Source organism: Meriones unguiculatus, chromosome 14, assembly GCF_030254825.1.
Source record: "Meriones unguiculatus strain TT.TT164.6M chromosome 14, Bangor_MerUng_6.1, whole genome shotgun sequence".
Classification (NCBI taxonomy): domain Eukaryota; kingdom Metazoa; phylum Chordata; class Mammalia; order Rodentia; family Muridae; genus Meriones; species Meriones unguiculatus.
In genome coordinates, this window is record NC_083361.1 from 6045543 (window position 1) to 6060348 (window position 14806).

Consider the following 14806-nt stretch of genomic DNA (forward strand, 5'->3'; position numbering starts at 1 on the left):
AGTAGGTCTCAACAGAGGGGCTATAGAATTTAAATAGGTTACAGCAGGAGATCTCTCCTGTTCGAATGAAATATTTATCAATCTTGATGGTACCCACAGCTTTTCTTCTCTTTGTGTCCGTGGAAACAGACACAAAACTTCTTCCTCAATGTTCCACATCTCCCAGTTTCCATTCTGAGGTCAACACATTTTTTAAAAATATACAGGTTGGTTTAATAAAGCAGCTTTTTAAAATATTATCCAGGGTCTCTCTGCAGCTCATGTGTTCTGCTCAGAGACAACCTGGACGGTCTGTGACTATTCTTAAAATACCTTTCAGTAGTTTTCTCAGAAGCATTCTTCATTTTATGGTTTGTTTCTGAGACTGGAGGAATGTTAATCTGTGTTTTCTATTGCTGCAACAAATCATGTCCCCAGAAATCCGTGGCTATATTAACCATACATGGCTTTAATTTTCCTATTTGTCCTTCTGGTCCTATACACTCGACCCCTCTTGCCCTTTGTTTTACCTGAGCTAAAGTTCCAGTCCCTAGGAGCTGAATATTTACCTTCCTAAAGAGGCCAATCTGGATGCCAGGATTTGGGTGAAATCATTGTTACATCTGCTCCTGTGTCTGCTAAACCTTCAATTTCAATGTCAATTATTTGTATTTTTAGCTTGGGTCTCTGATCATTTATAGCAGTTTTCCAAAATACTTGTCTTGTGGTCTCTCCTGAATTTTTTTGTTTTATCCGCTGAAGCTGTGTCTTGATTACACGCAGAGCAGCGTTGTGAACGACAGGCGTTAGAGTTTTTAGCTGCTGCGGGGATGAGTTCCTCCAGTGCTGGCAGGGAACTGCTGAATCAAGTTGGGCCCTGAAGGAGCCCCCTGGCACTTCCTGATGGCAATGTGTCACCCTGCATGTCTCCTGTTATCTACATTTGTTAGTCCAGCGCTGGACTTTGTCATGCCCTGTGCATACTCCAGATATCTGGGGCGTTATTTTTGGATTATCTCTAGAAATAAACATTATTTCTAGGGATGCCTCACCTCGAATCCCTTTTCAAATGGCCTGGCTTACCACAATTAAAACAGCTAACATTTTGATTTTTCCCAAGCCTTTCAGAAATGACTCCTCCTATCAGAGTGGCACGGTAAACATGAGGCCCAATGTCAGCTGTGTTTCTGATCCATCCCTTTACGGGTGCTGATCTTCCCTGTAAAGACCTAGTCACCCTTTTGTGTTCTGAATTAGCGTTTTCAAAAGCCAAAGATTTGATTAGTATTTTCCTGACTTGTGAATCTCATATTATTCTATTTACAGCTGAAGTCAATTTTTTGCAAAAAAAAAAAAAAAAAAAAAAGTGAAGGCTTCTTTTGGGCCTTGTATAATCTCAGTAAATGACGCAGACCTCTTGCCAGAGTCTTCTTCAGCCTTATCTCCAGCATTAGAAGGTACTAAGTGACGTAGCACAAGGTGTGGTCATCAGAGTCAAGCTGCCTTTGTAACTCTGCATATTGACTTTCACCTAGCAGATGATCTTGGGGAGTATCATACCTCTGGCCCTAGGTCATGGCTCTTAAATCCCTCTTTCCACCGTGTTTGCCGTTGTAACTGAAGGCTCGGCTCCCAATCTTGCCATTACAAAAATTTTTCCACTCTTGCAAGATGGTTCTGTTCTGAGTTGCCCATGAATTTAGCATCTGTTTCACATAGGGCGAATGGATTCCACGTGAAATGATCACTTCTTTAAATCTCCTCCACCGAATACGTCTGTAGGATTCCATTTAACCTCTTCACAGCCGTGTGGGCGTCTATCGTCTGCCGGCAGTTTTTGCATGGTGACTGGATAAAACCACAGTTGGCTCTCTAACAGCCTTGGGCTGTCCCCCTTCAGCTTCACGGGGTGGTGGCACGGTAGGTTCTTGCCTAAATTCCTCTGTCTGGGTCTGAGTATTTTTCTTATTTGCACTTATGAGTGTAAGGCTTGTATTTTATTGATCCACCTTTCATAATTTTCTCTTTCTGTATCTCTAAGCTTTTTTTTTAATCTTTGAGTGGGTACAGAAAGCCACTATGCCTATTAAAAAGAATCACGTCCCTCCCCTTTACTTCCTGTGAATGTCCCTATCTATCCTGACTTCCTCATACTTTCTATGGTTTTTTTTCCCTATGTTCACTCTCTGTCAGATGGTTGCTTGCTCTGTCTCTTGACCTAGGGCTAACTTTGTTTCATCCTGTTTACAATATTCAAGCAGAAAGCTCTTGGACTAAAGGCATGTGCTAGGGCTGAGCCCCACCATACCACAGCTACAAACAGGTTTTTTCCACTAAACGACACCATCTTGGGGTTCATAGTGAGATCTAACACCCTCCAACATGTATGTAAATGTTTTGCTCCAACGCGTGTTTGTGCACATGACGTCTAGCACCTCTGGAGACCAGAAAAGGGCTTCAGTCGCCAGAGACTGGAAATGTAGGTTGTTGTGGGCTGCCACATGCTGGGAATTGAACTAGCCCCATTGGAAGAGCTTAACCACCGGGCCCGCTCTTTGGCCTTTTATACCTACAAACCAAAGGAGAGTCACGAGTCATCGCTTTTGCCAAAATACTTTGGAGGGAAGGTATACGGGATGCCGCAGCAGGAGGCAGATGTCGCTTTCTTAGCGTGAGGAATTATGAAAGCTAGAGATCCGGAAGATAACACGTTCCGGAAGTTCCACCTCGAAATCATGAAGATATTGAAGCAGACACAGAGAACAGTAGTAAATGGCCCCTTAGGGCAGTAGAGGCAGCTCAGTATAATCTCGGGGCTCAGTCAGCGGCGACACTTCTTTCTATGACGCTCTAGCCAGGCTGTCCATTTGCAGTCTGTCGCAGGTGTGACTTCGAAGCTCACAGATCCTGGGAGGAAACCGATGGGCTGATAAATACGAAAGCCCTTCGTTGTTTTGGGCTTCTTCCCAAATATACCTCAAAGGAGCGTGTTACCGCGCTGAGGTCCCGGATATTGCGACCTCAGGAGTGCTTGCAGTACAGCACGCGTCCAGTAATTTCAGAAATCGCCACCTACGTGCTGACAGCTCTCACGGAAACCCTAATCCTACAGGCCACAATAGCCCATACTGTGGCTTTGACTCGAGCTCCCACACTGGCAGGAACGGGCTTCCTGAGGCTGTTGGCATTTGCATTTCCATTTTAGGGATGAAGATACTAAAGTCATGGTCACCCAAGGTCACCATGCTCCAGGGCAGGGACGGGGTACATGAGGGCTTTGGCTGGCCCCGTGTGGGTTCTCTCACAGTCTCACTCCTTCCTTGCGTTTCCATGGCTGCAGGGACAGGTATCTCACACTCACCTTGCTCGTCTATCCCCAGGTCTCATGGTGACGAGAACATACACACTAGGGTTCTATACCTTCATCTCCGGCAGTTGGACCCGGGGTCTGTTTAGACACAGGATACTGACTCCAACACAGCAGCCGAATGAACGAACGCATCCTGGCATGTGGCCACCAGCAGCATGTCCTTTAGAAAGCATCATGGGCACCTGAGTTCCTGTGGGCAAATGCTGAGGCGAGACTGAGCTGGCGGTCAGTGTGCGGGACCACAGAGCTGAGACGCAGGATTCAGTCCTAGAGTGGCAGCTGAGGACCTGAGCCTTTGTTTGCCGAGTGGGGGTGGGGCTATTAGTGACCGTGGAGGCTTTGGAGTTGAGGGGAGACATCGTCAGAACCGGGTTACCGTGTGCTTCCTCCGGCTGCAGCGTGGGGAGCAGATGACAGGTGGGAGAGAGGGGCCTCTGGGCCCATGGCCAGTGAGGGCCAGCCCAGGGCTCCGGCTGCATCTTCTCTGTCATCTTAGGTACAAGAGAAATGGATGGCTTCCGGATTTGTTTCCGAGAGCGCTCCTCTTAGACAGCCCAGTGGAGGTTGAGGCAAGGCGAGGACGCAGGGCCCACCTGGGGCTTCCGGTGTCTGTAGCCCGAAGGAAATGCTGTCAGCTGACCTGGAAAAGTCACCTGGATGGCTTTGGGGGTCCTTTTGTTTTTAAGAAGGAGCGTTAAGAAGTAGGCAGGGGCCATGTGGAATATGAGCTGTTCTAGAGAACTCGGTGTGAAGGCCTTGAGCGTATGGCTGGACAGAAGCCTGGAGCTCGGGACAGAGGTTCCAGCTGGAGCATTCCTGTGTCAACGACCTGTGTGTGGCTAGAGATAGGAGGCGGTTACACTTAGGAAAGGAAAGCATCCAGGGGGTGGTGGCAGCATCGTTGGGAGCAAAGCAGGGGGAGGATGAGCTCAGGAACACTGGACGCATCTCTCAGGCTGAGAGGGGAGCCACAAAGACAGATATGGTTAAGCCATGTTCCTGGGCTGTTTGGCAGGGGACCAAGGCTGCCAAGAGATGCTGGCTGTGGGATGGGTCTGAAAGCAGAACAGCAGAACACTGAAAGTAAGGTGACCGTAGGGTGAAGGCAGGGGACCTCACCTGTGATTTTTGTGCCCAGATTTTTGAGGTAACTGCCGAGGACCGACCCAGCCCGGAGTCCCTCACCCGCCGGAGAATCAAGGAATTCAGTTATCAGGAAGGCACAGGTAGGTGAAATGACAGAGACCACACCAAGTAATATTGGATTGGATCTACTGCGCTTTACTGAAGTCAAGCCAACACCTATATAGTGATTACATAAAGAAGCACCTGAGGTTGTCATATTTCCCGGAGCATTCAGACTTTTTACCAACAATACAAAGTTTACATTTTAACTGAAAGAGTAACCTGGTAGAAGCAGTGTCTACAAAAAATCTTGGCCTAACAGCCTCTTAAGCAGAGCAAACATAGAACTAGTGCCTTATTTACATAGTGTTATTTCTGCTAATTTAGCGAGTAGAGGGCCAGGGGATTGTTAAACTTGTGGTCTGTTTGCGTAGTTTATTGTCAGTTAATTAGGGGCTGTTAATAATCCTCCGAGTTAAGTCAGCTAAAGATTACAACTCCCCTGGAGATAAGTACTGAGGGGAATTCCTCCTGTTTGGCTTGCATCTTTCCTTAGAGATAAGATGCTTGAGCTAGCCTGTCTGTAAAACTTACAGTATAATACAAAACTCTCTGACCTCCTATGTTTGCTATCTTCTTTCTGCCTCATCATAAACACCTGTGTTAGGTAATGGTTATATAGTAGTTTCACTGCAGTGGGAATATCCAGAGCATTTATCCTAACAGATCCTGATTAAACATTTTCTTTAGAAAGCCCTAAAACTCTTGTCCCTTTACTACCTACAATGTTTGGTTTTTCCACAAGCAATTCCTGATGTTGAATCTGATTTATTACCTCTCCTAAAATTTTATTTTCCTTCTACTCTTATTTGCTAAACCTTTTAGTGATCTATTAACAATGTGTTTCCTTGGATAGTTAATTGTGCTGTTCCAAGAATCATAGAGAAACAGCAAAAAAGCTCATTAATCCAATCTCCAAACCACGGGAGTGTGGGACTCTCAGAATACGTCTTTTTGGCTTAGATGGCCATGTTAAGGTTTTTGCCAGGGACTTCCAGGAAGCTGATTCCCGTAGGAAACGTATCTTCCGTCTGGCAACATAATTTTATGCTTATATAGCACATTTTTATGTTTTCACAGATGACTCCTGGAGTTAGTGTAGCAGGTAACCTTGGTGGGGCCTGGAGGCCTTCCCTTGGGCTGGTGGACAAGCTCACGGGTAAAGGGTTGGTGAAGGCTGCAGGGCAGGGAATCAGCTTTGATGGCTGCGATGTCAGGGTGTGTGAGTAGAGTCGGAAAGGACTCAGGGACGCACCAGCTGCCAGTAGATCTTGAAGGCTGAGAATGACACTAGGGATGAGGCGGCGCTTCTGCAAGTTCTGGGCAGGTCTGCTAAAGGATGGCAGCCATGGCTACGCACCCTGAGTGCTCAGGATGCCTTTGGTGTGAGCCTCGGGACAGCTGCAGGTGGGAGATGAGACCAGTGGAGGAGGGTTGGTCTGCAGAGTGACGTTCTTGAAGAGGCGTGCGCGTATGTTCCCAGGATCAACGGAAAAAGGCAAGCCTGGATTTGTGGGGTCCAGGGGAAGCAGATTGGGGAACGAGAGCAAGGCAAGGAGTGGGATGGGACCTTCACGTCAGGCCTGTGCGCAGATGGAGTTTGCTCGTGTGACTGGCTGGATGTGGGTGACTCGATGACCAACGGGAGGAGGAAGAGCGGGGTGGCCTAGGCCCCAGCCTGGTACTCTCCTGTGAGGAGAGCCAGGACACACGGAGGGGCACCCATAAAGGTGCTGCTTGATACTCCACTACACCCGTACCCCGACACAACGCTGGAGACCTTTGCCCTGCAGCCTCACTGAGTAAGTTTCTTGCTCTCCTGCCTGCTGGGCCAGGCCCTTTCCTTTTTCCAGGAACTGCTCTGCCTCTCACGGTCATCTATGGAGCCTTCTTCCTTCTCGTTTTCCCTGCACAGGTGCTGCAAGTGGCGGGTGGGCTGAGGATGCCCCTATCTCATCCCGTAGCCCCTTGGCCTGCCAGGGAATGATCTGGGATGGGAGTCTTTCAACCACCCAGAGCTCCCAGCAGGCAAACCTTCATCCTGGCAGGATGCTGGCCCTAAGTGTGTTTTCTGCCCACCCTCCGCCGCTCCCCTCCAGCTGACCTTTTTCTCTTGTCCGATTTCGGAAACCATTAAGCTCTCTCTCTCTCTCTCTCTCTCTCTCTCTCCAGTACATGCTAGGCAAGTTTTCTGTTGCCAAGCTGCAGCCCTAACCCTTTAAGCTTCTCAGTACTAGTTTCTTGTGCTCTGTCGTGGGGAGGGTCACCGCGTGCTCCCACGGTCCACTTGCCTGTCCTATTTCCTAAGGTTTGTGCACTTGTCCAGCCGGGGCTGGAGGAACAAGCCTGGGAGACGGAGAGATATGACTCAGCTCCTACAGCACAGCCCTTGGAGGGCGGCCAGCTCCGTGGGAGGAGAGTGAGCGCTGGAACTGCCCTCTGCCCACTAGCGTTTCTTCCCAAGGACAGGAGCCATGGCTCATTTCATTCATTCACTTCCCACGCCTCACTCACCCCACCCCACCCCCGCCGCCCAAGGCAGGATGTGCCTGTGTCCTGGAAGCACCCTTTATCTTTTGTTGGCTTGCCTGTTCACCTCTGGCTTCTGGGTGTCCCTGTGTCCTGGAAGCACCCTTTACCTTTTGTTGGCTTGCCCGTTCACCTCCGGCTTCCGGCATGGGCTAACCAAACTTCTCCGGCCCGTTCCTCTTCACTGCTCCCTCTGCGGAGCTCCCTCACAATGAACTACTCACGAGGTGGCATGGGAAGTCCGACTGCCCCCGAGAAAACACGGGTGGCGGGCGTGGGAGAAGCGTCAGTGGCCCGCCGCGCTTTTAGTCTGCGCAAGTCCCTTCTCAGACTTAGGCCACTTTCAGTACCTGGGGTTGAAGCTGTCTGACCGCTGGCAGCTAGTGGCTTTGAAATGGGGTAGAACGGATGTGCCCCACTGTGCGTAAAGTATAAAATGTGGGAGGCTTTCTTGTTTGTTTCTCTGTTTTGTTGTTGTTGTTGTTGTTTTTGAGTCAGGGTCTCTCTATGTAGCCCCAGCCGTCCTGGAACTCACTGTATCTGTAGACCAGGCTGGCCTCGAACTCACAGAGATCCACCTGCCTCTGGCTCCAGAGTGCTGGGATTAAAGGTGTGTGCCGCTGCTGCCTGGCACAGTAGGAGTTGTTTAACACATAAACCCATGAAGTCACCACAGCCTTGGCGATGAACGTCTTCACTGCTCCTGCCACTCCTTCCTCCCCTGCGTAATGGCTCCTTTCCTAACTGCCCATTCCTGGCATTCACTGGTTTCTAGAGATTTGTTTTCCCCTTTCAGAAGTTCATGTAAGTGAAATGAGCGTCTTTGATCTCTCCATTAAGAGAGGAGCTCCTGCTTGTGTGTTTTAGGGCATTCCCCCCCCCAATCACTAGCCCCTGGTTCGTTCATCTGTGAAGGGACCTTTAGCTGCCCTCCAGTTGGGGACCATTCCAAATAAAGCTGCTGCGAACCAGTTAGTCTCTCGTGTGAGTCAATACCAAAGGCCTGGGTGTCTCGGCTCCACAGGCGAGATTTCACCCTCTAGACGTGATGCCAGGAAGACGGGCAGAGCCACCCGGACCCATGTGAGGGACCAGGGTCATCAGGAGGCAGGAAAGTACAGGCGGGAGGCCCCGCCCTCTCCTCAGGGGTCCCACCGGACAGAGTAAACTGTAAACAGACTGATTTGAAGGATCCCAGCAGGTCTCGGGTTATGCTCATGCCTGGTCCTAAGGTGCTGTTTTGGAAAGACACTGGCCTGGGTGCTGAAAAACACTGGCCTGGGTCTATACACTCAGGGCTCACTGCTTTGCCATCCAGCCTTCCTCAGGAAGCCTTAGGAGCGGTGACGTCAGGAAACCGAGCGCTCTTTGGTTGGGGGGGCTGCGTGCACCTTTATGCTGCACACTGAGGGGCGGTGCACCGGCTGCGTGGGCTCAGCCAGCAGCCGGACTGGCAGCTCCTCGGCGTGCCCACCAGCTGCATGCAGGGAGCCCTCTCAGTTTCCGCCTCTCTCTTTAGTCGCGCTATTATTCTGTATCCCACCACCACTAACTAACGGCGTCCGTGATTTTGGCTTGTGCAGCTTGCCGTTCCTCTCCTTTTCGGCTGCTCGGCTGTTATTTTGTGAGTGAGGGCATGAGGGACCGCAGGGTGCTACCTACCTTGTTTAAGACGGGTCTCGGGCTGGCTGGCTGACCTTGTGGACTCCGGGCTAGGCGGCCCACAGACTTCTGGGAATTCACTTGTCCCCTCCCGTCTCTCGACAGGAACGCTGGGATTATGGACATAAGCTCCCAAGCCTGGCTTCCCACTGGCTCTGGGAGTTGAACTCAGGTCCCCACTGACACACAGAAGCGACCCGCCCACTGAGGCTTCCCAGCCCTCCTCACCTTATCACCCGTTTACTTCTTGTTGTTTGTTATTAAGTTTTGTTTTTTGTTTTCACCTGCAGTTGCTGCGTAGACCAGGCTGGGACGAACCCTGACTGTCGCTAGCAGGCGCACACTCACGTCATCGCCCGAGTCGCTCCAAGGTTATGACTAAGGAGCCGGCAGTCCTTGGCAACATATGAGTGAGGAGCTGTGCACCTCGTTTCTGTCCTGCTAGCCCGGTGAACCCTGTGGCTGCTTACATGCTTACATGCTTACATGCTTACATTCCCCTTAGACAACCCTCATCTTACAGTCTCACAAAGCTGCATTAAGCCATGTGTAGTGGCGCATTCCTTTAATCCCAGCACTCGGAAGGGAGAAACAGGTGGATCTCTGTGAGTTCGAAGCCAGCCTGGTCTTCATAGTAACAACCACCACCACCACCACCACAACAGTCTGCAATGGCCTTCCCGTGGTTACCCGGCTAGTCAGTGGCAGTCACCCTGCTCCTCTCACTGTCCCCCAGATTTCCTGAAGACGTCACATGATTCCCACACAGCATGCAGACATGGGGCACAGAGCAGGGCTACAAGTGTTTATTAGAATCAGCCTAACAGACTGAATGAGGAGGGGCAGGTGTCTGGATTCCAACTTCAGGAGAGAACAGGGAGAGGTCAGCAAGATGGCACTCGGATCAGACATTTTGCAAAGCTAAGATGAACCAAGTTTGCTATGAGCCATCATTTTCTGGAAAAACTCCAAAATTACTTTCACAGTCTCTGTGCCATAGAAGGCAACACACTCTTTGCTGAAGTACAAGCTTTTCTGGAAAACAAAAAGACAGAAAGGGACAGAGGTGACTACAGGCAAGGTGCAGGACCTCAGCAGGGATTCCCAAGAACCCATGATACGCTGCTTCTCATCCACGGGGAAGAAAATTCTCCGCAGTGATTCAGGCCTCCAGCAACACTCTGTCCCACGGGAGCCGCAGGAACAGCTAGCTCATCCACAGCTACCCTAGCCAGGCGATGAGGGAGGGGAGATGGTTCCAGAAGGCACGATGGGAGCTAGGTCTGGAGACGGGACAAGATGGCTGAGTCTGAGGACATCTGTCCAGCGCATTAGCTGTGTGGCCATGTTATAAAGATAGCCCTGTGTGGGTGTGTTAGAAGAAGTTCTCTTTTGGATAGCGCCATGATTTGGCAGGCCCTGACACTCAAACTAAAAGCACTTTGGGAAACAGGGTGAGAGTCATATACTGTTCAAAACATGCATCTCTGTGATCCAGCAATCCTTAAAACAAGAGACAAGGGGGAAAATGAGCAGCTGTGGTGAGCAGCTGCAGGCGCTCCCTGGGGTGTGGGTGGCATTTGAGCCACTGGAGGCAGGTTCTTGCTGTGTCTCTGACAATGGGAGGAGGGCTTCGTCTGAGACAGGGGAGTAGAGTCAAGGGAGGCTCCAGAGAAAGTGACGCTGGACAGAAGTTTCAGGCATCTTAGAGTAGAGCTGGGGGTGTCTGAAGCCAGACGAAGAACTCCCCAGTTCCACAGCCTGCCCTACTATGGGTAAGAACCCCGTGTTTACCCACCATGTGGGAGTGGATACAGGAACCCGCATTGAACGGGCTGGGTGCGGCCCCCGAATGCTGTGTTGACATGTGCTGGGGTCCACCAGGGTTTGAGCGCTCTGTGGTAGATCCCCTGACTGTGCGTAGATCTTCTGACTGTGTGTTGTTGGCTATTTGTACCCAGCATCCTGCCCTATGCTGCATGGGTGAGTGGGGGTAGAAAGGAAGTTACCATAACATTGGGTTCCAAAGCTTTCCTCCAGAGTCCCCCATCATTGTAGCAATCCTGGATATTCCTGAAGGCCGTGACTTCCTCGGCAGTAGCGTTGAATTTAGCAGTGGACAAATCCAGGAAGTGCCTGTTTCCAGAGACTGTGGCAACCATAAGTTCCAGGAAAGGAATGCATGCTTCTGCTGCAAACACAGACAGAAAAACCTCATTCAGGGACCCCCAGCTGGCGGAAGGGGAGGCTCACGGTCCCTTGCCACATCCACAAATGTCTTAGCAGACCTTCGCCTGCAGTCCCACTGTCCCAAAAGCTGCTGCCTCCCAGAGACGAGAGTTTCCATGAGTGTATGCACACTTCTGACCTTTACATCCATCCCACACCTGCCTCAGCTCCAGCAGTATGCATAACTCAGGGCCCCTCCACCCCAGGACCATCACTGCCATACTTTCACCTCGCATCCCAACTGTCACAGCCCGGAGCAGAAACCCTCCAGGGTCCTCTGCAGGACTGCTGGCCAGTGACCTCCCAGGGCCCCCCTAGATCTGTCTCAGGGCGCCGCTTGGAAATCTATCTGGGAGCGAGATGGGGCTGAGCCAGGGTCAGAGAGGCCGTTTGCTCCTGCTCTCACTTGTCTGGAAGCCCAGCTCTCCCGTCACCAGCAAGGCCAGCAGAAGCAGCGTTCCCTTCATGGTGGAAAGAGCTAAACAAGCTTCTCAGAGCAGATCCTGCTACCTTATAAACCGCTATGCCCTGAGCCCAGTCCCCGCCTCCCCCCCCCCCCCCCGGCTTCCCGGGAGCTCCAAATACCTTTGGGCAAGAACCTAGCACCTGTGGATCCCCTTTGCACTTGAGGGGGGGGGGGTGAGTGTGGGAGTCCCTCCCACTCCGAGCAACAAATGGCCGGAGACATCCTGATGCCATCATTTTCTGGAGAGAAGTGCTTGTACCTTTGCCAAAGAGGGCTTAGAGCTGACCTTTCTAAATGGCCACATGCCGGGCCAAATACCCTGTCATCCTGTCCCACCTGTCACCTCTGCTTCCTGGGCACACTCTTCCTCACCTCTCCTGGCCCCAAGCATGTCCTCTTCAAGCATGGAGATGGAAACGGGTGTGTTGGGGGGAGATAAAGAGGAGTCAAGGAGAGTTTCTGTCACTGTGAGGAGCCCATAGCCCAGAACACAGCATCCGCCTGAGTTCAAGACATGAGCAGGGGTGTGCGTGTCTGGGCCATACTGGGGGCCCTTGCACATCTTAGCTGCTGAAGTCTTTGGACCTGACCCCCCCCCCAGGACAGTGAGGCCGGCTTTGGGGCTCTCAGTGGCTCCCGGCCAGGGTAGTCCCCGGTGTTTTGTCCTGCAGCTGTCATCAGGGAATGAATGGTGATGTTTGCATGCCACAAATTCCCCTTCACCGCCATTCCTTCCACTCCTGTCTTTCTCACCTCCCTCGGTAAGCATGTCTCCAAGAGGGCCGGACAGCAGAGTCCGTGCAGTGACAGCCCGAGGGATCGCTGTACCGTGAGCTCTCTGTTGTCCACAGCCGCACAGGCCACCCAGCACTGGCTGTGCCTGTGAACTGCAGCGCTCCATTGCCCATGGTCAGGCCTGTGTGGGTAGACAGTCACAAGCTCAGACCGTCCTACACCACTGAAAAAGAGACGTGTGGCACTAAGGAGACTGTCAGCTGGGCGGTGAGCTCCTCACTCCTGGGGACAGGGAGCTCTGACACGGAGGCTCACCCCACCTGCGGTGTGTGAGGGCTAAGTCTTGATGGCATTTACAGTCAGGCTCTGTCTTCAGGGAGACGGTCATAGCCTGAGTGGAAAGACGACAGGATGAGCACATGACTCGCTCAGCTGCCTTGAGTTTCTGGGACACTCCTGCCTACCCCGCTGTGACGGACTGTGCTCCTTCAGACTGTGAGCAAAAAAGGCGCTTCAAGTCTGGCGTTTTGTCACTAGTTCACTAATATACTGCTGGGGTTTTTTGTTGTTGTTGTTGTTTGTTTGTTTGTTTGTTTTGCATGTGCAGCGCGCTGAGGCTCATCCACAGCGCCACCTGCAGAAACGGGGGTAGCTAGGCAGACGGCTCGGTGGGGAAAGTGCTTCTCATGCACGCAGAGCACAAGGATAAGGTGAAACCCAGTTGCGATAGCGCCATGCTTAAAAGTGCTTGCCGCTAAGCCTGAAGACCTGAGTTCAAAGCCCAGAACCCACCTGGTAGAAGACGAGGATTGACTTCTGAGAATTGTCCCCTGACCTTCACACACACACACACACACACACACAAACACACACACACAGGAGCACACATACACACGAGTGTCTGTGAAAACTGGCACAAGGAAGCCTGGACATGCTTGTGATGGACAAATGTCAAACAACATGAGCAACAGACTAAGTAACATCCTATTGGATTATAACAAAATTGTGAAATACTGTATGGACCCATGCTGGCATGAATGATGAGTGATGGGTCACGGGTGAGCAGATAAACAAGGAGGAAAGAAAGACAGTGCTCCTACGGAAGAACTCCCGAGGATGTTCCTCTCGGGACTTCAACTTCCGGTCAGTCCTTCAGTGGGAGCCGCTGGGGGCAGCCCAGGCAGTGCCGTGCTGGCCACGCCCACTGGAACACTTGCGTTTCAGCCCCCGGAACCCATGAGAAAAGCCAGGCTTGAACTTCCAGCACCAGGGAGCCCAGCCTGAGCTCGCTGGCTAGCCAACCTAGCTAAATTAGCAAGCTCTGGGCTCAGTAACAGACCCTGTCTCAAAAACTACAAGGTGGTCCCAGCCGCTAAGAGGGTGCGGATGGGGTTCCCAGCACCCACACGGCATTTAACAACTCCAGAGCCAGAGGCTCCAGCGCCCTCCTCTGGCTGCCACAGGTACTGCACAGGTGTAGCTCATAAGCCTTTCATGCAGGCAAATTTCCCCATGCGCATAAAATAAAGAGAAATAAGATCTCAAAAAAGTGCAGAAATACACACATATGTGTATTTATATATACATATGCACACATAACATACGTACACACATAGATTCATATGGCGGAGAGCAACTGGAGGCACCTGATAGTCTTTCACTGGCCGTGTGCCTTAGCTGAGATTGGTGTTGCTGTGACCGTGGCGGAGGGTTTGTTTGGCTTATACTTCCATATCACCACCCGCCATTGAAGACAGCCAGAACAGGAAGCCAAACAGGGTAGGAATCAGGAGGTAAGGCTTAATGCAGAGGCCACGGAGGGTGCTGCGTACTGGTTAGCCCGGCCTGCTTTATTACAGGGCCCAGGGCCCCGGTTGGCACCCAGAGTGGGCTCGGGCCTCCGCTATCAGTCACTAATTAAAAGTGCCCAGCGGGCCTGCCTGCAGGAAATGACGGAGGCATTTCCTCGGTGGAGGCTGCCTCCCCTGATGACGTTCGCTTGTGTCAAGTTGACATAAAACTAGACGGTACATCGCCAGGTGGTGGTGGCACAGGCCTTAAACCCCAGCATTTGGGAGGCAGGGGCAGGCCGATTTCCCAGTTCGAGGCAAGCCTGGTCTACAGAGTGAGTTCCAGGACAGCCAGGGCTACACAGAGAAACTTTGTTTCAAAAAAACAAACAAAACCCAAACAAACTAGCCAGCACAGTCCACCACGGGTCAGCACACACAAACGAGCATACATGCATGTGTGTGTGTGTGTGTGTGTGTGTGTGTGTGTCTGTGTCAGGACAAGGCACCTTCCTCTGTGAGATCTACACAGATCCTAGGCCCAGCTCTGGTGAGGGAAACACCAGCCAGGCTAGCAGAGTGCGGTGGGTGTCAGCCAGCAGGAGACACAGCCCCCCCCTCGGCAAAGCCCCCATTGGGCACAGTCTGCAGGCCTCAGCAGCCCTCAGGAACTTCAAGGTCATTCAAACAAAGACCAGGGGATGTGGTAGACAGCTCACAAATAGGTCTTAAGACTTGGCACCTAATTGCCAAAACGGTTACCAGAGTCAAATCTTGCTTGGCTCAGGTTAACCCCTGGAAGTCAAAGGCTTAGGCCTCTCTTAAGTCTTCAGCAAACTTCATTCTGTCACTGCTGACACA

At 51.5% G+C, this 14806-nt stretch overlaps 2 protein-coding genes across 6 annotated transcripts in view; both read right to left on the reverse strand.

The window, feature by feature from the left end:
* Positions 1 to 9621: 9621 nt before the first annotated feature.
* Positions 9622 to 11759, reverse strand: LOC110551260 (secretoglobin family 2B member 20-like). Its single transcript, XM_060366712.1, has 3 exons — positions 11361 to 11759; positions 10735 to 10916; positions 9622 to 9760 (listed from the first exon to the last, which is right to left on the reverse strand). The coding sequence occupies exons 1-3, from the start codon at positions 11419 to 11421 to the stop codon at positions 9647 to 9649; spliced, it is 357 nt and encodes a 118-aa protein (XP_060222695.1). The 5' UTR covers positions 11422 to 11759; the 3' UTR covers positions 9622 to 9646.
* The window catches only part of Wtip (WT1 interacting protein), a 43081-nt gene continuing 39050 nt past the window's right edge, over positions 10776 to 14806 (reverse strand). For 2 of the 5 annotated variants that reach the window (XM_060366710.1, XM_060366707.1), the window contains 2 exons: positions 12174 to 12546; positions 10788 to 10916 (listed from right to left, as the gene is read on the reverse strand). The gene's annotated coding sequence lies outside the window, so the exon portion shown is untranslated. Of the gene's footprint in view, positions 10917 to 11792; positions 11817 to 12173; positions 12547 to 14806 lie in introns of all 5 variants that reach the window. The other 3 variants (XM_060366708.1, XM_021641712.2, XM_060366709.1) reach the window with 3 other exon arrangements.

Bases quoted from the DNA above. Each gene is read 5' to 3' on its own strand.
- LOC110551260 (XM_060366712.1), bottom strand. From the start codon at position 11,421: ATGAAGGGAACGCTGCTTCTGCTGGCCTTGCTGGTGACGGGAGAGCTG. The intron at 10,917-11,360 runs GTGAGAGCAGGA...CTGTGTTTGCAG, and splicing joins AGAGCTGGGCTTCCAGACAA to CAGAAGCATGCATTCCTTTC. The intron at 9,761-10,734 runs GTAACTTCCTTT...TTTGTTTTCCAG, and splicing joins CTTTGGAACCCAATGTTATG to AAAAGCTTGTACTTCAGCAA.